The sequence below is a fragment of the Phodopus roborovskii genome, unplaced genomic scaffold, assembly GCF_943737965.1.
Source record: "Phodopus roborovskii unplaced genomic scaffold, PHOROB, whole genome shotgun sequence".
Classification (NCBI taxonomy): Eukaryota; Metazoa; Chordata; class Mammalia; order Rodentia; family Cricetidae; genus Phodopus; species Phodopus roborovskii.
Window position 1 is genome coordinate 3,486,665 of NW_026126436.1, and position 22,398 is coordinate 3,509,062.

Here is a 22,398-nt window from a genome sequence, read left to right on the forward strand (position 1 = left end):
TCGGTAATCTCCCTAGGACTTTAATCATGAAGGGATGTTGGATTTTGCCAAAGGCTTTTTGTTTGTTTGTTTAAATGTTTTTGTTTTTTTAATGATCATATAGTTTTTGTCTTTCTGTCTGTATATGTAATGGATTACATTTATTGATTTACATATATTGAACCATCCCTATATCTCTGGGATGAAGCCTACTTGGTTATGGTGGATAATCTTTTTGATGTGTTCTTAGATTCAATCTGAAAATATTTATTGAGAACTTTTGCATCTATGTTCATAAGGGATATTAGTATAAATTTTTTGACTGGGTCTTTGTGTGGTTTTGGTGTCAGGGTAATAGTGACTTCATAAAAAGAATTAGTAAGTGTTCATTCAATTTCTACTTTGAAAAATAATTTGATAAGTATTAACATTAGTTTTTCTTTGAAAATCTTGTAGAATTATGTATGCACTGAATCCATCTGGTCCTGGGATTCTTTTGGTTGAGACACTTTTATTTCCTACTTCTATCTAACTAGGGATATGGATCTGTTTAAGTTGCTTAATTGGTCTTGATTTAACTTCTGTAGGTTTTATATATCAAGAAACTAATCCATTTCTTTTAGGGTTTCTAGTTTGGTACAGAGTTTTAAAGTATGTCATCATTCTCTGGATTTCCTCAGTATCTGTTATAATGTCCTTTTCATCTCTAATTTTATTAATTCGGAGCTTCTCCCTCTGCCTTTTAATTAATTGAGATAGGTGTTTTTCAGTCTTATTGATTTTCTCCCATCCAAGTACTAACCAGGTTAGACCCTGCTTAGCCTCTGAGATCAGACATTATTGATTTTTTTTCAAAGTATCAACCTTTTGTTTCATTAATTCCTTGTGTTATTTGTTTCATTTTTTACTGTTTTCATCCCTTGGTTTGATTATTTCTTTCAGTCTCCTCCTTTTGAGTGGCATTTCTGATTGTTCTAAAGCTTTCAGATGTGCTGTTAAGTTACAAATATGAGATCTCTTCCATTATTTAAGTAGGCACTTAGTGCTTTGAATCTGTCCCTTAGAACTCCCTTTATTGTGCCCCATAAATTTGGGTATGCTGTGTATTCATTTTCATTCAATTCTAAGAAGTTTTTAATTTTCTTTTTTGATTTATTCTTGACCCAACTGTCACTCATCAGTGAGTTGTTCAGTTTCCATGTTTGCATACTTTCTGTTGTTGTTGATAGCCAGCTTTAATCATGGTGATCAGATAGGATGCAGGGTTCTATTTTAAGTTTCTTGTATCTGTTGAGACTTGATTTGTGTCATCAATCTGAAGGAAGTTTCATGAGCGGCTGAGAAAATTTTTCTTTTGAGTTTGGGTGAAATGCTCTGAAGATGTTAGCTCCCTTTGACTTGTGACATTATTTAAAATCAGCATTTTTCTATTTATGCTTTGTCCTAATGTTTATTGGTGAGATTGTGCCAATATGTGATTTAAGCTGTAGTGTTTGTTTCTTTTATGAACTCCGGTGCCCTTGTGTTTGGTGTTTAAAATGGAAACATCCTTTTGGTGGAATTTTCCTTTGATGAGAATGTAGTATCCTTTCCCATATCTTCTGATTAGTTTTGACTTGAAGTCTATTTTATTAGACATTAAAATGGATACACATGCCTACTTCTTGGATCCATTTGCTCAGAATTACTTTTCCATTCTTTTCACCTGAGGTGATGTTGATCCTTCATGGCGAGGGGTGTTTCTTGGATGCAGCAGCCATGTGGGCCCTGTTTGGGGGAATTCAGAGCATTAGTATTGAAAATAATCAGTAAGTAATGCTTATTGATTCCTGTTATTTTTGTTGTTGTTGCTATTACGATGTGCCCCTCTTTAATTTATTGTTCTGGGATTATTTATTTCTTGTGTGTTCCTGGATGCAGTTAACGTCTTTAGACAGATTTTGTTTTTCTCCTAGTGTGTCTGTAGAGCAGGATTGGTAGACAGAAATAGCTTAAATTTGGTTTTATCATGGAGTGCTTTTCTTTTTCTGTTTATAGTGATTGATAGTTTTGCTGGGAACAGTAGTCTGGGCTGGCATCTGTGGTCTCTCAGGGTTTGTAGAACATCTGTCCAAGTCCTTCTGGTTTTCAGTCTTCATTAAGAAGTCACATACTGTTCTAATGGGTCTACTTTTATATGTTACTTCATCTTTTTGCCTCAGAGCTTGTAATAACCTTTATTTATTCTGTATATTTAGTTTTTTTTAAAAAATAGTATGTGCAGAGGGGAGTTTCTTTCTGGTCCTGACTATTTGGTATTCTGAATGCTTTTTGTAGCTTGATAGGCACCTCCATTTTTAACTTGGGAGACATTTTTTCTTTCATGATTTTTGTTTAACAATAGTTTCTGGACATTTGACCTGAGCTTCTTCTCTTTCCTTCATCCCTATTGTTCACAAGGTTGATTTTCTTTTTCTTTTCATGGTGTCCTTGATTTTCTAAATGTTTTGTGTTTGGGTATTTTTAGACTTAACATTTACTTTGACTGAACTATCCATTTCTTCTGCCTTGTCTCCAACAACTAAGATTCTCGCTTCCATTTCTTGTAATATGTTGGTGATGCTTACCTCTGAGTGTTTGAAATCTAGAACTTTTATTTCCAGTTTTGTTTTCCTTTAATAAGTCTATTTCTTTGTTAAATCCTATTTTCTTGAATTGCTGTCATTATTTCACTCAATTGTTGGTTTATATATTCTTTTTAAGGTCCCTGAACATATTTATAATTGCTGTTTTCAAGACCTTGTCATATGCTTTCCCTATATTGCATTTCTCAGGGCTACTCTAATAGTTACTGAGTTTTAGTGGTGGCATATTCTCTTGCCTATTCATGTGTGTGTTTGTGCTAGAATCTAGGTGTATGGAGTTAAGGTGTTTGGAGTGATTCTCGGTGTTGATATCTGGTCTTGTCTTTGTTGGGTGCTTTCTTCTTTGGTTGCTGTTGCCATCTCTGAATCCTAGGCAAGTGTGGTAGCTATGGGGTCCCTGGTAGAGACAGCCTTTTCAGGTTGGTGGGCAGCAGAAAGGAATGGAAATGGGCTAGGAGGAAAAACTGCAAAGGGCTGTGGGAAAAGCTGTGTGTGTGTGTGTGGGGGGGTCTGGTCCCCACCAGGAGATAGTCCCCAGGGCCTGCAGGTGTGGAAGGAGGGGCTCCAGCAAGCAAGCTGCAATAGGGACAAAAAGCGCTTCTCTCCAGACAGGGATGGAAGGGCGAGGGGAACCCTGGGTCTGCACCAACAGATGGAGGCCCTATCAAATGGGGTTGGGGTGGAGGACAGCCTGCTGTGAGCAGCTTACTACAGGGTAAGAAGCCAGCCTGGAGAGAGTATAACAGAGGACAGGAAAGACAGTGAGAGACACCACTTGAGTTCCAACCCAGTATGGCCACTGGGATTGGTGGTTGACACAAAGAATGGGAAAGAGCTACGCTGGGTCTGCACCAAGCTTGAGCCAGAGTCCCCAGGGAGTAAGATCGAAAACTGTTAATAGCTCTCACAGAGGCCTAGGGAGTCAGGATCCCTTAGCTTTTGACAAGCAGCCACTGGCACAGCTCCTGGGTGTGGGATCTGAGATCCCTGGCCCTAATGGACTGGCAGCTGTCAGGAAATCTTCAGCAATCCCTCTTCTCTTTACAGCCATCGACCCTGCACCAGTTTCCACTCTGTCCTCTCTACTTTCTCTGCGCCCTTGCTCCTGCCCTCTCCAGCCGTGCCCTGCCTTGCGCGCTTCTTAGGTCACTATTTAGGTCTGGCTGCTGCCGCTTTGTCTTTGCTGCTGTGTGCCCCCTGCATTATGCCAGCCTTGTGGCTCCTCCAGCTGTCAGCCAGCTGCCTCTGCAGCCCCACGTGTTGGCTACTCTGCTGTTGCTGCCCTCATCGGCCACCGCCTTTGTTCCCTGTCTCTGCTACTTCCATTTTCATAAGACTACTCAAAAAAATAAATAAATAAATAAAAAATAAAAAAAAAAAATAAAAAAATGGATCTGGAGAGATGGCTCAGTGCTCTGTGAGAGGTCCTAAGTTCAATTCCCGGCAACCACATGGTGGCTCACAGTCATCTGTAGTGAGATCTGGTGCCCTCTTCTGGTGTGCAGGCAGAAATGCAGGCAGAACACTGTATACATGATAAATAAATCAATCTTAAAATAAAAGACCGCTTGAGAAGCTGGGGGTGCACACTGTTGCAACACCAGTGCCGGCAACACGGAAAGGCATCTCCCAGTTATCTCACCAAATTGAGCTGAGCAGCCTGCTTATATAGCTTATACAGCCGGAGAAGGGGTGTTCATGCAATCACAGCAAACCGTGAATGCAAATGAAGGCTTGTATTTGTACTAGTCATGGCACTGTCCCTCTGCACTAATCACAGAGGTCACTCTGCTAGGTCATTAGGGGAAGAACTGCCCCCCTGACCTAGTGGAAATGGTTTCAAGGTCACCAAGATATCACCAAGACTCGTGATAGAGAAAAGATACAAACTTTGAAATAGTCCAGGTGTTGGCTGCACTTCAGGAGCCAGCACAAGCAGCTGCAGGCACCATGTTGTTTCCTTATGACAGCCATATAGAGTACTCATTATAGCTGGTGCAGGCATAAGGGTACCGTCTGGCCATCAGACTGGTGATGCTTTTGCTTAAGGCAGCCAGGTATCAACAGGAAGTCCAGTTGATGTCAACTATGGATTAAACTCCCGTTCCCTACCCTTTCTTATTTACAGGAAAAATGGACACAGAAGGAGGAAGAACACATCATTACCATCAGTAGTGATTTCTAGCAGTCTTTAACACTTGCCTGGTCCCTTCAGAAGTAGCCTTCCTCTTCCTTCGAAGAGGCTGATCTTTTTTGAGAATATGTTGTAGCTTTTTGCCACAACAAAGCTTAAAGTGTTTGGATAAAGAATAAGAACAGGAAAAGTTGAGTTTAGGTCCACCCCTACCCTCTGAATTCTGCCTCAGTTTCCTCATGGGTTGTAGAACCCCTGTTCCCCTTCCTCCTAGAGTCACTGTAAAGGTCACATGAGGTCATGCATAGGAAAGCTGTTTTGAAACGAAGCATTCTAGACACACAATATATATTATTAGTTAACACACCCAAGTTAGAGGCTTCCTTATCTATGAACAGAAGAGGTAGAAGTTGTGTTCTGAAATAAGAAGTTCCTTTATTTATTAATTTGTTTATTATTTTTTGTATAGGGCCTTACCTGTGCTAGGTAAGTAATTAGCCAATGAGCTACACCCCCCCCCCCCAGGCTTCCGAAAGCTCCCCTAATGATTGATGCTCTGTAAATATTAGCCAAGTATGAGTTAAGGCTAAGTATTTTGTTGGAAGCTGTCTGTGGGGCTACAATCAGAACCAGCCGAGTGGCCCCAAATTCGTACCTGAGTGGGGGAGTGTGGATGAGGGAAAGGCTAGCTATAGACAATAAAGAAAAGACAGAGAGACAGAATAAAGGTCAGGAGGGCAGATCAGTCAATACTGAAATGCCACAAGTTTATTTTTCACCACTCATATACTTTAACCAAAAAGGGAGACACGGTATCATGTATACAAAACAAACAGACTTTTCTTCCTCATTTATTTTAAGGGTTCAGTAACTGCACCTTAGATTCAATTTCTTGTTCCCTAGCCTTGAAGGTCAGGAGTAGCCACACCTCAGATTCAGGTCTGTTGTTATTTAGAACAAGACAGCTAAACAAACACCCTCCTGTAGCCACACCTTTGACCTTTAGGTTTCATGACTTGCTGAGGACAGTTTTGAATTCTCTGTCCTTGTGCCAAGATGGAATGCAGCCATCTTTATGGGTACCAACAATATTTACCCTTTGAATTCCTCAAAAATGCTGTACTTCCAATACTGCATTTTATCAGTATGGTGTATTGTAACATGCAATGCAATAAGATGTTTCATATAGTTATGTGATGGGAGATGTCATTCTGTAAATATGTTTCTCATACTGGTTAATGAATAAAGCACTGTTGGCCAATAGGAAAGCTAGATAGGCGGGACTAGGAGATGAGTAGGAAAGAGGAAGTAGTAAGGAGGGTCAAGATGGAGAGTCTGGAGAGAGCAGGACGCCAGCAGGCTCTCCAGTAAGATGAAAGCACGTGGAAATACATAGATTAACAGAAATGGGTTAATACTTAAGACAGAGCTAGCCGATAAGAAACTAGTACCTGGCCAATAGCTTTATATCAAATACAGAATCTCTGTGTGTTAATTGGTGCTGGCGCGGTGGCAGGACAAGACTAGTGGCGAGCAGGAAAAAACCTTACTCCTTACAGGAATGCTGTATTAATCACAGTACAAAGCCCTGAGTTCTGTTCCCTGGCAACACCTCTCTCTTTCTCTGGCTTATTGTAGCTGAGAAATAAGTGCCCAGTGAGAACTCACTTCATATTCAGCATTCAGGAAAAGCTCCCTAATAACCATGTGTGTCCAGTTTTGGCTAGTGCCTAAAGGGAACCACCTTTATATAGAAATCATCTGGGGCTTATCTAGGTTTGGGTTATTATATATGTGATGTCACCTGCAGAGCCCTTTTAAGCCCCAGGTCCAGTTATGGACTGAACAATTAACCATATTTCATAAAGACAGAAATTCCAAGGCTTGGTTGTTTGGACAAATGGAAGTATTTACAATGTAATATGTTGTCGTAGTTTTCCCTGGACAGATCAGGGTTGTATTCCCAGGCAGCTGTTAGTCAGGGTCGCCCTGTCTGTCTGGCAGAATCATGCTTTCTGATAAGATAACCAGGCATGTTCCTTTAGCCAAATTCTACTTTATATAACTTATTATTTTCTAAGCAAGTTTAGTTCTAGCATCAACTTATTTCTCCGTTTTTTCCTGTGTCATCACCACCAACACAAGGTTGACAATTATATCAGTCCACATGGCAGTCACTTAAAAGGTATAGGTTAAAAAAAGAAAAGAAAAGAAAAAAAATGCCATATCTGTATTCACCCAGATAACCATTGACCCCTTACTAAGAAGGGCATTTAAGTTTTAGGAAAGGAACATGTTCCCTTATGGAGACAGGCTTTCAGCATCATATCTGATTTACCCCTTTCAAGTGTTCGCACACTGTCTCCAGATGCATGAGGTTGCTCTTAATCACTAAGCTACCACTCCAGTATGACTTAAATACTTTTTACATGGTTTTTCTTTTTCAGATTTACTTATTTTGCTTTATATGTTGGAGTGTTTCACTTGTATGTATGTCTATACACCACGTGTATGCCTGGTACCTGAGGAGGTCAGAAAAGGTATTAGATGCCCCGGAATTGGAATTATGGACCTATCTACTATCGTGAGCCACCATGTGGGTGCTGGGAATTGAATATGGGTTCTCTGCAAAAGCAACAAGGGCTCTTAAATACTCAGACCCTATTTAAATACTTTTGTTTGATAATCTTTCACTTTTCAGTTTTAAAAGCTAGCCAAGCCTTCACCTAATTTTGCTCAACTACCACACTGGGACCAGTTTAACAATCAGCAGTGTTTTCTGGGTAGAACAGCAGGAGAGGTGTTTGTCTTCCCACCACCTGCCCTGCAAATGAACTGAGCTTTTCCAGCTTTGGTTGGTGCAGTTGAGCTATCTAGGGTTATGGAGGTAGCTCGTAGATAAGGGCTTGTGACAGGAAAAGGACCACACATGCCTGCAACTCCAGCACTACAGGAAGAAGGCAGGAGGATCGAGTAGCTTGCTGGCCATCAGCCCAGCTGAAATGGTGAACTTCAGGTTCAGTGAGAGACCCTGCTTCAAAAACTAAAGCGAGGGTTGGAGAGCTGGCTCTGAAGTTAAGAATGTGTACTGCTCTTGTAGATGACTGGAGTTCAGTGCCCATGTTATCTAACTCCAGCTCCAGAGGAGCCAACCCCCTGGCCTCCATGGGCACCTGCTCACATGAACATACACGCAGACACAAAAATACATATTACTGCTATGTAATTATAGTATGTAATAATATATAATTATAATAATAATGATGTTGATAAAGAGCTGGCTGTGATAGCCCACACCTTTAAACTCAGCACCCGGGAGGCAGAGGTAGGTGGATCTCTGTGGGTTGTAGGCCAGTCTGATCCATACAGTGAGTTCTAGGCCAGCCAATATTACATAGTGAGCCTTGCATCAAAACGAATGAATGAATGAACAAATGGGGTAGAGAATAACACAGGAAGATACTCAGTGTCCTCATCTGAACTCTGCATGTGCATTCACGAGCTTGTACCCACCACATACAAATTAATTAGTTATCTTACAATGCTGTGTAGGCACCATAAACTTGAACTCTTTTGCTGTTTTTATATTTGTTAAGAGACACGGTCTCTCACAAGTAGTCCAAGCTGGCTCAGACTTATGATCTTTCTGCCTCAGTGTCTGGAATGCTGGGATTACATGCATGTGCTTCTATGTCCACGTATGACCCTTAACTCTTACTTAAATGCAGCTTTGCAGTAAGGGCACCCTGTTTTAAGGATTTTTTCATGTTGGGGACAGAACTAAGGGCCTTGCACATGCCAGGTAAGCGCTGTAATTCTGAGTGACTTTCCCAGCTTCTCTTTATTCATGAAAATAAAGGCAGATCCCAGCACTAGATACAGAACGTATAGATTTCAGCTCCTGGTTTAAGCACTCATGAGTGAGAAAGAGGAAACTGGAGAGTTTTAGGCAAGTTTCAGTGAGATCCTGTCAAACAAAATGAATAAAACAAAGCCCTGAATCTCATGCTACCGGCTTCAGGAGAACTGTGCAGCACTTGAATCTTTATCCTCACCTCTGAAATTAATTGGGCTGGATCAGTGGTTCTCAGTTCTGGCTGCACAGCTGTTGTATAACAGACATTTCCTGGGCAGATGCAAAGCGCGCGCGTGTGCGCGCACACACACACACACACACACACACACACACACACACACACACCTGCTCACCTCAGATAGGTAGACCACAACAGACCAAAATACGGATACTGCAAGTCCAACTTGGTGAGCTGATTTATTGGGATTACTTACAGGAATATGGATAAGGGGTTACACACAGGAGCAAAAATGACTCAGAGATACTGGCATCACTAAAGCCTACCCAAGGATGATAGCACACAAAAGTTTGGGAGCCTGGAGCACACTACACAGCCTGCAGGCAGCTCAGCAGGTTGGAGAGTGCCCTTTCCAGGTGGCCCAGTTAGTCTGAGCCTCTTGCAGGGAGCTGGGTTGGTTTTGTTTTTTCCAGGCACTTCCTTAGGTCTCTGCTTCTTGCCTGTGGCTGAGCTTGTCTCAGAGTCTTCTTTGCAGCTTGGCTTGTCAGCTGTCTCCAGTGCTCATACACTCTTGGAGAGGAAGGGGACCTGATGAATCTGGTCAATTTCAGGAACTTCCTGAAGCCATTTTGAATTGTTTACTTTCTGTTTGTCTTGCTTAGGCTTTCTATTGCTGCAAAAAGACACCATGGTCAAGGCAACTCTTATAAAGGAAAACATTTTATTGAGGCTAGCTTACAGTTCAGAGGTTTAATTCATTATTGTCATGGAGGTGGCATGGTGGCATGCAGGCAGACACAGTGCTGTCGAGAAGGAGCTAAGAGTTCTACATCTTGATCTGCAGGCAGCAGAAGCAACTATGGGCCACACTGATCATAGCTTGAGCATAGAAGACCTCAAAGCCCATCCCCACAGTGATACACTTCTGCCAAAGAGGCCACACCTACTCCAACAAAGCCACACCTCCTAATAGTGTTACTCCCTTCAGAGGCCATTTTCTTTCAAACCACCACACTGTCTAATGAGCCTCCCTGAACTATGGAAAGTTTCAATTGCCAGGAAACTGCTACACAATAGCAGGACCATTTCAAGTTTTAAACCAGCATAGAACAGGTATGCAAGTGGTACTGGAGATTCTAACGTGCAACCAATATAGAGAATTATTCTACTCAGTGCTTTCCTAGGACGTCCTTCTGTCTCCCTGGATCACAGAGAAGCAATGGGTGGTCATTCTGTAACCAGGCTAGCTTCTATTCTCATTGTCAAGATCTAACTGAGCCCTTTTCTTTGCTGCCTGCAGTTTCCATGCATGTGTGGAATGCTTCATTCAAGGACCATGATGCTGGATGGAAGCTACAGTGAATCTGAGGCCAACAGCCTGGCTGGCTACCCAAGAAGCCATATTCTGCCAGAAGAAGAAAGGCAAGACAAAATAGTGGTCCATCTGGCCCTCAATACCGAATTGACATCCTCCAGAAAGAAAGGCCTTCTCAAAGGCCAAATGGGGCTCTACATCTTCCAGAACACCCATGCCATTGACAAATACTCCAGGCTGATATTTCCAGCCTTCTATATATTTTTCAACATAATTTATTGGTCAGTATTTTCCTAGGAATTCCAAGGCTGTGTCTAGGAAAGGTGTGGACAAACTTTGGTGGACACATGGACCTAATGACCACACGTCCTTCACCAAGTCAAGCAGCTTCTCCTGCCTTGGAGGAGTCCAGTCACCTCCAGCTGCCCTCGCCCCATCTACATGGGCCTTTTCCTAGTTCATGCTATGTTCCACATCTCACTTCCCACCTCTCCCAACAGAGCTGTCTTTTGCTGTATGTGAACTTGTTCATAAGAACTCCCCTCACACCTACTTAATAAAAGACTCAAATGCCTCCCAGATGTTCTGAGACAATCAGTATGGGAAGAAAGAAAATGAAAGACAAACTAAGGAGGCACTCTGGGTAAGAAACTGGGTGTGAAAATCTGTGATCTTATACAGTTGGAGTACGTGCCTACATTGGAAGGAAAAAAAAAAAACTCTTAGAACGGAGGGACAGGACATGATTTGGCCTAAACAAAAGTGGTGAATGACATGATTTTATAAATGCTAGAGAAATTACTCATTCCCCTAGTCATTCAATCATTCATTAACTGTGGAAATGAATGATTAGTCTTCTCGGTTGAGCTTCTCTAAGCTACATCCTTTACATACAGAGTGTACTTCTGCTTCTGGTTCCCCCTCTACCTCACTCACCCACAGACTCATGCAGTTTCCTGCTGTTTTTACTCTAGGTCTATCTAGAAAAGCCTTCCTAGGTTCTTGAGCCAGCTCAGTGCTTCTCCCTGAGGCATCCTTATGGAATGAACCACAGTGTGATACTGGAGAGAAGGGGACCTGCATCTGCAGTGGAAATATAATCAGATACCTCCATTTCCTGTTTCAGGTTCCTCCCTTTCTCCCTCAGCAAAACATCATCCTAATCATCATCATTATCATTATCCTTGTGTCCCCACCCTAGAGATCCCACCTTCTCCAACCAGAAGGGTCCCACACCCTAGAGTGACTTTCCCCTTGCTTTTACAAGTGGCTCTTTCTTCTACTGCTGCTGATTGAGCGCTAAGAAGGTAATCTGACCATTTAGCTGACACTAGCTAAATCATTGTAGGAGATTGCTAGAAAATTTAAGGCAATCTCTACCAGAATTTTGGATGGCACAAAGGATATCATTTTGTCAAGAAGTTCTTTAAGTTAGAGCATCTGGGGTCAGAAGGTTGTTTTTGAGGAGTCAAAAGGGACACCCCCCTTCAGTTCCCTGCTTACTGAAGGACAGGGCTTTGCCCTCTTTCTCACTGTCCCCTCCAGCTTCCTGTAAGGGCCTGGATAGCTAGTCAAGAGCAGAAAAGTGATCCCAGAAGTAGGGCAAAACCTTGCTTGAGATTAGGTAAGTTCTGGGCTTGCAGAGTCTTCTCCATCGCACACAACTCCAGGACAAGAAGTGCTGAGGACCAGTGCACATGAATACCAGAACCTCTGTGAATTCCCAGCCAGGGAGGGGCCTGCTGCAGCTGCCTGATGCTCTCTCTCCCTCAATGTGATTGGCTCTCACATCTCTGGTCCTTCTCCAGGACCGATCCCCACCTCGCATCCTCTATCCCCTTATGTACATCTTGTGTCAGCTGGTTCTGGTTAGTCATTTCAATGGTCCTTTGCCCATACTAAAGATTAATCATCTCTAGCCACCAACCCTGACTTCAGCTATAACTTCTAGCCCACCAGTTCAGAGGCTGTGTGATAGAGTGGGATTCATAGAGTAGTCTCAGCCAGAATGGTCCACGTACCACTGTGATATGCATTACCTTAGGTGTTTGCAAGCTCAGTAAGCTTTCAAGGCTACCCCGAGACTTAAGAATTCTCTAGAAGGACTCATGGATCTCAGAAGAGCCATTATCTTCATGGTTATGATGTATTATACTATAAGGTAAAGTGAGAATCAGCAAAGGAAGAGGTGTGCAGGGGAGGGGCTGGGAGGACAGGTGCAGAACGTGAAAGGGTTCTCTCTTCTTGCACCTATACAGATAGTGTTTGTTTCCCCAGCAATGATGTGTAAAAAGTCCAGGGGAACTCAGCCAACTCATCAAGGTGTACAAAGGTTTAGGAGAGCTTGGCAGAGCTGATTGCCCACATGACTGATGTTACCTGCAGCTAGGAAAGCATGATTTAAGGCCAGAGGTGACATCAGTTGTTCTGGCCACACCATGATCAGGTCATAGGACCCAGTCACTCAGAAGAACGCATATGACAAGCCATAGGCTGGGGTTTTTGTTGTTAAGGGTAGGGAAGGGGGAAGAGAGCTTTGTAAAGGGCAGATTGGGGACGCTGATGTGCTCCTTAGGCAAACTGTTTTTGAGACTTCACAGTCTGCTGCCTCCTTTTGTAACCACTGGGTGTCTGGGGTCAGGGTCAGCTGCTTCGGAAATCTCCAAATAGCTGCTTCCTGGAACTCTGAGTACAGGTTAGGGTGGCACGGACCATATGGCTACCATTGCTGCTTGGCAAAGTTCTAGCATTTTGACTTTGTAGATAACAACTCCCTGGCCCCCTTTTGCTTTGAGTTTTAATGATTTTTCACTATGTGTTATGGGAATTCCCTTATGCCTTTTCCTTTGGGACATTTTGTGAAGGCGTTCAAGGATGAAAATGTATAAAAGGGCAGCCATCCCCATCCACCCCCAGATCATGTCAGTCTCCTCCTTCCCTTTGCTGACTCCTCACCTCCTCTTGGGGACCTGAACCCCACTGGACCTGGCCTCCAACATCAGGGCCTTGGCTTTTGGTTGTGGTGGTTCTTTCATTCACATGCTCTCTGATATGGTAGCCATGTGTCACCAGCATATCTGAATTCTAATTAATTAAAGTTAAATAAAATTGACACTTGCTTCTCAGTGGCGCTAACCATATTTCAGGCATAGGGCTTCTGGGTTTGTCTTGAAACCTTTAAATCTCTGGATATGATGAGTAGATGTTTTGCCTTGGTTAAAAGTCACTGAGTCCTAACATTGCTCTCTTCTGACTACATTGTCCTCATAAACTGTGGCTCACAACCAAGCTGCCTGCTCATAGAACAAATGAAGAATATTTTTACTGGTAACCAGGATGACTTTTACAGCAAAGTTTAGAGTTCTAAGTGATAACATTGTGTGGGGTTATGATATGGCAACACACTTGTGTTTCATGACTCTACTTGAGAAAATGAAAGGAGGTGAATCGGGAACAGGGGTGGGAACAGAGGATGTCGCCAAGGAAATACTGAGAAGACAGAGGAATGAACTTGGTTATGGGGCATTTGATTGGTGCTTTATTTCATGGAATCTAAGATGTAATCAGATATGATATGCACTTTGATTTTTTGTACCATTAAGAAAGAAAATAATGCTGCTAATTGTATGTGGCATGCCAGTGATTAATATTAAATTGCGAAAATTTATATTAGAATAATAAAAGAAATAGCTGTTATTCAAAAAATGGATGGTTGAGCACATTTCAACAGATACCAAAGAGTTCTGCACTATCTTCAAAGGTTTATGTTGGAAATGAGATGGGGGTAAGTCAGTGGAAAAGTGTCTGAAGAGTCACTGAAGAGTGTATACTACAGAGAGTGGGCTGGAAGGAGGGAAAGAACACTGGACTTAGAGAGTGATATTTGCAGGTTTTTAAGGGTGGGGCAGTGCTGGACTCTGGGATTGAACCAGATGGTAAATTTTCAGCAATAGATAGGCACGGTTTTATTACAGGGCAGAGATGACATGGCAGAAGGAGAGTGCACATATGTTCAGAAGAACAGAAAATAGATGCCCTTTATAATATGCAAAAGAGATTAGATTTGAAAACTAGTTTGGACCAAGAAGGGTTCTGAGTAGGGCAAACACTTTGGGTAATTTATTTGCCAATAGAATATAAACTTGTAGCCGGCATTGGTGGCGCATGCCTTTAATTCCAGCACTTGGGAGGCAGAGGCAGGTGGCTCTCTGTGAGTTCGAGGCCAGCCTGGTCTACAGAGCTAGTTCCAGGACAGGCTCCAAAGCAATACAAAGAAATCCTGTCTCAAAAACCAACCAATCAACCAACCAACCAACCAAACAAACAAAAAAGAATATAAACTTGTATTTCAATCCTGGTTAGGTGTTAATGGCAAAAAATGGTGCAAATAAAACACCAAAGGGCTCATAGAATGGAAGCCGACAAGCCTGGCTGGGAACTTACAGGCAGGGCACACTACAATCCCCCCACAATCATCTCAGAGCCTCTCTCTATTCTCACCACTTCAAATGGGCTTTCTTTTCTGCTGGGTGTGGGCGGGAGGACAGAGGGAGGTGACTGTAGTCTGTGAGCACAACTTCTAGTTTCACAATGCTGGTGGGAAGGGTCCCTCTACTCAGACTAAACCCAGGAAAGGAATTTCACAAGTCTTGTCTGGGCCCTGTCTGTGGAAGATGGTCAGAGCTCATGTTTGTTTATGTGTAGGAGATAGAACCCTTCAAAATTACGTTTATTGGGCTTAACTTTTCTATAAACATCCGTGGAAAGAAGACCATGAATTCTAAAAGCAAGGGAACCATTGAAGAAAAAAAAAAATCATAATAATAGGGAAAGTTCATGCTAAGTTCAGCTGTGTGTAAATCACAGCCCAAAATAACTGTTTTGCATGGAGGATGGGGGAGGAGGGGACCGTGACAGGAAAATGGAGGTGTCAAATAAAAAAGCCTTAAGTGCTGGCCTGGAACAGGGTGATAGAGTTAGGACTACTAGACAAGCCAAGCGGTGATGGCTCACGCCTTTAATCCCAGCACCTGGAAGGCAGAGGCATCTCTGTGAGTACATAGGCCAGCCTGGGCTACAGATGGAGTACTGGGACAGCCACAGAGAAACCCTGTCTTGAATAAAACCAAAACCAAGCCAAACCAAACCAAAACAAAACAAAACACCGACAGCAACAAAAAGATTACTAGACTGAGTAGGGGCTGTGAAGGTTTAAGCAAAGAGTTCATGTGTAAAGGAGCATCGGCGACAGAAGACTATTGTCACAGCTGAGAGGGGACTCTGAAGGGAGCAGAGACAGGTTGAAGCAACAACCGTACACACTGGGAAAGGTGCCAGCCGTACCCAGAAGGGTGATGGCTGCTCGGAGGGCAAGGTGTTGGCAGGAGCTCAGTGCAAGTTCCAGTCCTTAGTGAAGACCCTCCCCTTGACCGCACAGCAAACATGTTCAGAGGGTAATGCTACTTATGGGAGGGCTGTTTTTGATTCTTATACTCTTGGAGAATTAAAAAAAAAAATGACATAGTGGCATACTTGTTTTGAATGCAAGTTGTCTTCTCAATGGTGGTTCCCCTAAACTATAAAAAAATATAACAACATAAATAAATAAATACAAATAGTGCTGGGATGGAGGGCAGTGGTATAGGAACAGTACTTTTAACTGGGCCATCAGATCCCTACCTAGGCCTTGGGAGCATTTGTGCTAGCCTCTGTCCCCCACACATTGGGTAGACTTACTTTCCTCAAATGCAAAAATAGTGGTGAATGTTACCCTCTTGTAACATTCATTAAATCAAGGGCCACTCTACCTTTAGAGAAGTGAGGGGTGAGCTAGGAACAGTTGAGGACTTTCTGGAACATAGTGCACATCCTTAGGTATCCACTCTTGTGTTTCTGTTAAAGTCATGGTGAGTGTATGTGTGGTTTGCCAGGTATCCTACCCGGGACCTTATACATGGCAAACTTTCCACCCGTAGACATCCTAGAGGTTGCTGAAAGAAAATACATACATCTGGTGGAATTCAATGATATCAGGCAACATTCTTTAAAGGTTTATTTTTACTTTATGTGCATGTATGTCTGTGTGAGGGTGCCAGGTCCCCTGAGATGGGTGTTACAGACGGTTGTGAGCTGTCATGTGGGTACTGGTCCTTTGGAAGAGTAGCCAGTGTTCTTATCTCTCCAGCCCTAATTGCATGATTAAAAAAAAAAAACATTAACAGAGAGCCCACCAGAGATGACCACTCAGACACAGTTCATAGCCAACTAAAAGTCTTTATTTCAGTTATCTGGGACTTTGCTCCGGTATTCAGGAGCCAAATGCATCTCCTGGTGTCTGGCTCCGTAGCAGCAGGGGAGGTTTGCACGAGCAGGCAGTTTAACAGAAGCCAGGATAAGTTAGCAGGGCATCACAGCCTCAGGTTCTAGAATAGAGCTGGGTAATTTCCACAGGATTCTCCCTCAAGGTGCTCAGATTCTAGTTAAATCCAGAATGGCCTCAGCAGCAATACAAGATGGAGGGCCTTCTGTACTGTCATGCTGTCCCAAAACATGACTGAGCAAGGAGGTGGGTAGACCCTGCCTCAGCTTTTCTTCTAACTTCGGGGAGCTATCACAGACATTCCAAAGGGCAGAAGGCTGAGGAATGAAATCTATGTCCGGATTGTGAAGTCCTCTGTGTCACCAACTTCAAGTGATTTGTCTGCTGTGAAGTAGCCTGAGCTCCATAACTAACAAAGAGTAAGTGAGGAAGCCCTTTTCTCTATACACTAACCAGCATTAAACAAGCTATGGAGTCTCTCTGTATCAATTTTCTCATCTGCAAAATGGGATCAGCTCCCTAAAGTGGCATGGGTCTGTCCTTTTGATGAAAATTGCATAGATACAGTGCACATTGTAGTGAGCTCATCAATGCTTTCCAAGAAGTTCCCTCAGGTGATTCATTCATGTTCCTCCAGAGCTGAGCATAGCTCAGGGGACACAAGGGAAGAACACATACTACAGCACTGAGGACAGGGAATGTGCCCAATACTTGGCCCTTTACACAAGGTTACTTGAATGTCTGCCTTCATATTTTTTTTTATGATAGCAGAGGCATCAGATATAGGCAGGACTTCCAGGCAGAGAGAGGAAGTAGAAGGAGGTAATCAAGACACGGAGGAGACTCCATGGAGTTGAACACACAGAATGGGAGAGAGGTAAAAACCATGTAATAGAACATAGATTAGCTTAAATTGGTTAATTTAAGTTATAAGAGCTAGTGGGACAAGCCTAAGCTAAAGCCAAGCTCTCATAATTAACAAGAAGTCTCCATGCCATTATTTGAGAGTTGGCTGGAAAGACAAAGACCCATTACAAAAGTCTGATCTTGAAGTATGTGAAAATTCTTCCTAAGAAAACCCAGTCAAAGGAAGTTTCCAGAAAGCTGCCACCCACTGTTGTAGAATAATATTTTAAGATGTGTTATGTTTATTTATGCTGTGGAACATTTGTTTTAATGATGCAAAGGTGCGTTGCATTCTTTTATGTTGCATTTGTTTAACTCTGTGAAGTTGTGTTACTTTGCCTGTCTGAAGCACCTGATTTGTCTAATAAAGAGTGAGGCAGGAGAAAGGTTAGGTGTGGCCGGCAGGCAGAGAGTATAAATAGGAGGAGAAATCTGGGAGGAGCAAGAAAAAGGAGAGGAGGGTGCTAGAGGCCAGCCACATAGCTGGCCACGGAGTAAGAGTGAATGTAAGATATACAGAAGTAAGAGAAAGGTAAAAGCCCAGAAGCAAAAGGTAGATGGAAAAATTAAAGTTAGAAAAACTGGCTAGAAATAAGCCAAGCTACAGCCAGGCATTTATAAGTAAGAAAAAAAAAATCTCCTGTATGATTTATTTGGGAGCTGGGTGGTGAACTCCCCCCAAAGAGCAAAGAGTAAAAACAACCAACAACCCACTTCCTACTGATAACATCCAGATGAAAAACAAATTCTGCAAATTTTTTACTCTTGTCATGTGCATATTTATGTGAAAACAGGAATTTCCAGAAAAAAGAGGAAGCAGGAGGGGAGGAAAGTGCAGATCATAGCTAGATGTTTTGATGGTACCTGCTGAGTGTAGGCCCAAGGGACAGGGTGCTAGCTATCCAATCTCCCTTGCTCCATCCCTCCTCTCAGACACCTTGTTATGAAGACAGGCCTCTAAATGGTTGGAGTGTGCAATCATGTCTCTTTCTGGGAAGGCTACCTTCAATGCTCTAGTATTAAATATCTACACTGAGGTATGCTTAACATGCAGTAACGTGAACAGTCTAGGTGTGTGTTTAGGTGGCTCTCATCTGTTCCTTCTGTATGTCTCATGGCTCAATCAGCCCTCACCGCCCCTCTTAACTCAGTATTGTCCTCAGTTGTCCCTATTTTCATCTCTAAACTGATGCACAAAATCATAAGGCATGTAGTCTTTCATGCCAGGCTTTGTCCTCTCAGCATGGCAGATCTGTTCCTGCATGTAAACACTGCAGTCATGAAATTTTTATTGTTTTTGCTAGACAGTGTCCCACTGTGTGAATAACCGTGATTTCTCCTATTGATGGACAAGTCTAGCTGCTTCTACTAAGCTGCAACAATACGAATTAACTATAACTGCATGTAGGAACATTAGCATAAGACTGTGAATGTGTTATTACAGGGGAGAGTGAATGAAAACTGGGTGCTGGGCCAGAGTGCAGTTCTGAAATCGTTGTATTGATGTGATCCAGCAGCATACAATTTGTCTGTCAAAATGTGCAGCGCAGTGGCTTGTAGACTCTGAGTCACGTAACTGCAACAACAACCAAGTTTTGAACATTTCCTTACCCTCAAAAGAAAATTCTCGTCCTTTCATCTTTGGCTTTCCCATTCCTCCCCTTCAAAGCTGCCTTTCTGTTGCCCTGTAATGAACTTGTATTATATATACATGGAGCTTGGAGATGGGTGTGTCATATTTTTTCCCCCTTCATTGTTCTTCCCTTTGTCCCTGTCTTTCTTCCAGCACTGTGGTGTAGCATGAATCGAATTAGTCTTAATAATAAAATCCCGGAGTCAGGTATCAGGGTCAAAAGTTGAAAGATCAGAGAAGCAGAGTGGTCAGTTATTAGTTCTTACCTCTACTGAACCCTCAGACTAAGTGCTCCTCAGACTGCTTCAGACTGCCGACTGCTGCTCAGTCTGCTCTGAGCTCATGTTTCCTGCTACCTTATACTCCTCTCTCTGCCCAGCCATATCACTCCTGTCTCTACCTCCCTAGTGCTGGGATTAAAGGCATCTGATCCCAAGTGCTAGGACCACCTTTGTGTGAGTTTTGTTTCTCTTTTAGTCTGGATCAATTTTATGTAGCTCAGGGTGGCCCTTGAACTAACAGAGATCTGTCTGCCTCTGTCTTCTGATTGCTGGGATTAAAGGTGTGTGCCATTACTTCCTGGCCTCTATTGCTAACTAGTGTGGCTAATTCTGCATTCTGTGTCTGAACCCAGGGCTGTGCAAAAGTCAGACAAAAGTTTTACAATTAAGTTATAACGCACTATATCTCCTGTAGGTATATGTAAATAGTTATATTAAGTATTTGTTCCTGCTTTACTCAGGAAAGTTTTAATCAGTCTTTTTAGCTAAATTCCCGAGTATTACAGATTATCTTCACTCACATTTCCTGTACCTATGAGATTAGTCAGATATAGATGCTTAATCTTCAATCACTTCATAGACATGCAGGACATGGCATTTAAATGTTTTAATATTAGTACTCCATTGACATGAGACACTGTTGCTCCTGACAGCACCGTGCACTTTCCCGAAAATATGTTGGACACTGTTGTTGCTCCTGCTGGAGTTCAATCTCGCCTCAGCTAATGGCCTGTTGGGCATAGAATTGCCCCCACCTTGACCACTGATTTGGACATGCAGTCCTATGTGCTTGCAGGAGACAAATATAGAAGACTGCTTGACCTTGCCAAGTCAGGGTAAGACAGCCATTCTATTTCCCTGCTGTTGTTGTGGTCTGTCAAGTTCTCTTGGCCTTAGCCAAATCTGGGTGTACCAACGTCCCTGTGAGACCTAGGGTGACTGTTCAGGTGGCTTGCTGTTTCTGTCCTTGCTGCACCTTTTGGAAGTTGTCCATCCGCATTTCCTGTCTACTCTAGTATTGTTAATTTCCTTCTCAGGTCTTGATGAGGTTGAAGATTAAACTATCACAACTATTATTCTCTCTTCCTAGTTAGATATATTAGGTACTAGACTTATGTTTTCCAGCTTAGGACAACTCTATTGTAAACTCCATTATGCCCTCACCCTAGGACTAGATATGTAGGTCATTTTGTTCTAGATTTTCCTTTTCTTGGAGCACACTTGTTATTCACTGTTTTGTATATAGTTTTGTATTAAGCCTAAATCTTTTCTTTAGACTAAAAGGGGAATTGTAGTGAGATAGTCCTTCTGTGGCACTGACCACACCCATTGGGGGGTGGAGCCATGGGCGGAAGTGACCTGTGGAAGGAGGTCGGAGGGGGCCAGGGAAGGCTCTCTTTTTCTGGCGTGACTCGGACAGGAGAGGATCGGGTTGAATTTCCTGGTGTTCATCTGTCTAGGTTGTAAGTTATTTCTCCCTGAATAAACATCTATTCGGCCTATTTGTTTATCCTGATCCTTATTTACCGCAATAATCTCCAGTCTCATTTTAGCCAATGTTTTCAATGTTAACCCATGTCGCAGCCCGTATCTGTGTTTCATTCCTTTTTAACCACTGAATAATAGTTATTATGTAGATATGCTCTGTTCTGTTTACTCATCCGTCATTGGTAGGCACTTGGTTTCTTTCAACTTTGGCTATTATTAATCATATTGCTATAAATATCCATGCAGACGTTTCTATATAGACATTTAAAAAATTCTTCTGGGTACAATGTCTTAAGAGCAGAATTTTTGTCACATGCTAACTCTGTACTTAACTCTTCAAGGAACTGTTAAACTCTTTTCCAAAGTGCAGGCAACATTTTATATTCCTAGCAGCAATACATGAAGTTTAAAAAAAAATATTTCTAAGTCTTTACCAATACTTCTTATTGTCTCCTTTTTAAAGGTAGCCTCCATAGTAGGTATGAAGTAGTTTCTTTGTGACCTGGTTTTGCATTTCCCTGTTGACAAGGGTGCTGCATTTTACCATATCTTATTGGCTCTCTATGTATCTTTTTTTGGCAAATGCCTATTCAGATTGCTTGCCCATTTTAAAGCTGGTTGCCTCTTTGTCACTGAGTTTTGAGGGTGGCTTATATATTCTATATACAAATTCTATGCTTTGCAAATACTTTTTCCAGACAACCGATTCTCTAAGTTTATTATGATGACTACTGAAACACAATCATTTTCATTTTGATGAAGTCCATTTTATCTGTTTTTGTTTGGTTGATTGTGCTTATGAGGTTATATTTAGGTCAGGCATGCATTTAACTTTCTAAGAAAGTGGCAGGGGTGTGTGACTTGTACATCTTGGCACAGAAACAGGGTCACAGTAGATAGATACTCTTGGTGAAGACCCAGAGGTGACACATTGTATGTGTGTGGGGGGTGACAGTGATGCAATCCACATAGAGACAAGAATGAAACTCTGGCAGGGCAGTGGTGTTGTACACCTTTAATTCCAGCATTCAGGAGGCAGAGACAGGTGGATCTCTGTGAGTTCAAGGCCGGCCTGGTCTATAGAGTGAGTTCTAGGACAGCCAGGGATACACAGAGAAGCTCTGTCTCAAAAACAAACAAACAAAAAAACAAAAAAAAAACAAACATAAAAAACAAACAAACAAGACAAAAACAAACAAACAAAAAACCCCGAAAGAATGAAATTCAGTTCATCATGACTTAGCCAGTACTGGTTCAAACTTTTAGAATAAGATCTTAGATATTTGTTTGTTTGTTTGTTTGTTTGTTTTTCAAGACAGAGTTTCTGCGTAACAGTCCTGGCTGTCTTAGAATTCGATTGATAGGCCAGGCTATCCTTGAATTCCCACAGATCCACCTGCCTCTGCCTCCCAAAAGTTATGATTAAAGGCATGAGTCACCATACTTGGCTCAGACAGTTTATTTTAGCCATATTCAAGCACAGGGCAATTTTGGAAAAAAGTTTTTTGATGACAGTTGCCTCAGTCCTGTATGTACAACAAAGCTTAAGACGTTGACACTGGAGTTCTTTACAAAGTACATTTGGCTTCTTTCATAAGGATGGATTCTGTTGATTTAGAAACAATGCTCAAGATAACGGTCTAGGGAGAACGACTGAGGTAAATATAACGTCTGTGTTAGTCAGG

At 42.3% G+C, this 22,398-nt stretch overlaps 1 protein-coding gene across 1 annotated transcript in view; it reads left to right on the forward strand.

Moving 5' to 3' along the window:
• Positions 1-10,436, forward strand: part of Gabrr2 (gamma-aminobutyric acid type A receptor subunit rho2) — a 32,738-nt gene extending 22,302 nt beyond the window's left edge. Inside the window, exon 9 of the mRNA XM_051187469.1 lies at positions 10,072-10,436. Coding sequence (XP_051043426.1) covers positions 10,072-10,383 — 312 coding nt within the window. The 3' untranslated portion in view covers positions 10,384-10,436. The remainder of the gene's footprint in view (positions 1-10,071) is intronic.
• Positions 10,437-22,398: the final 11,962 nt, after the last annotated feature.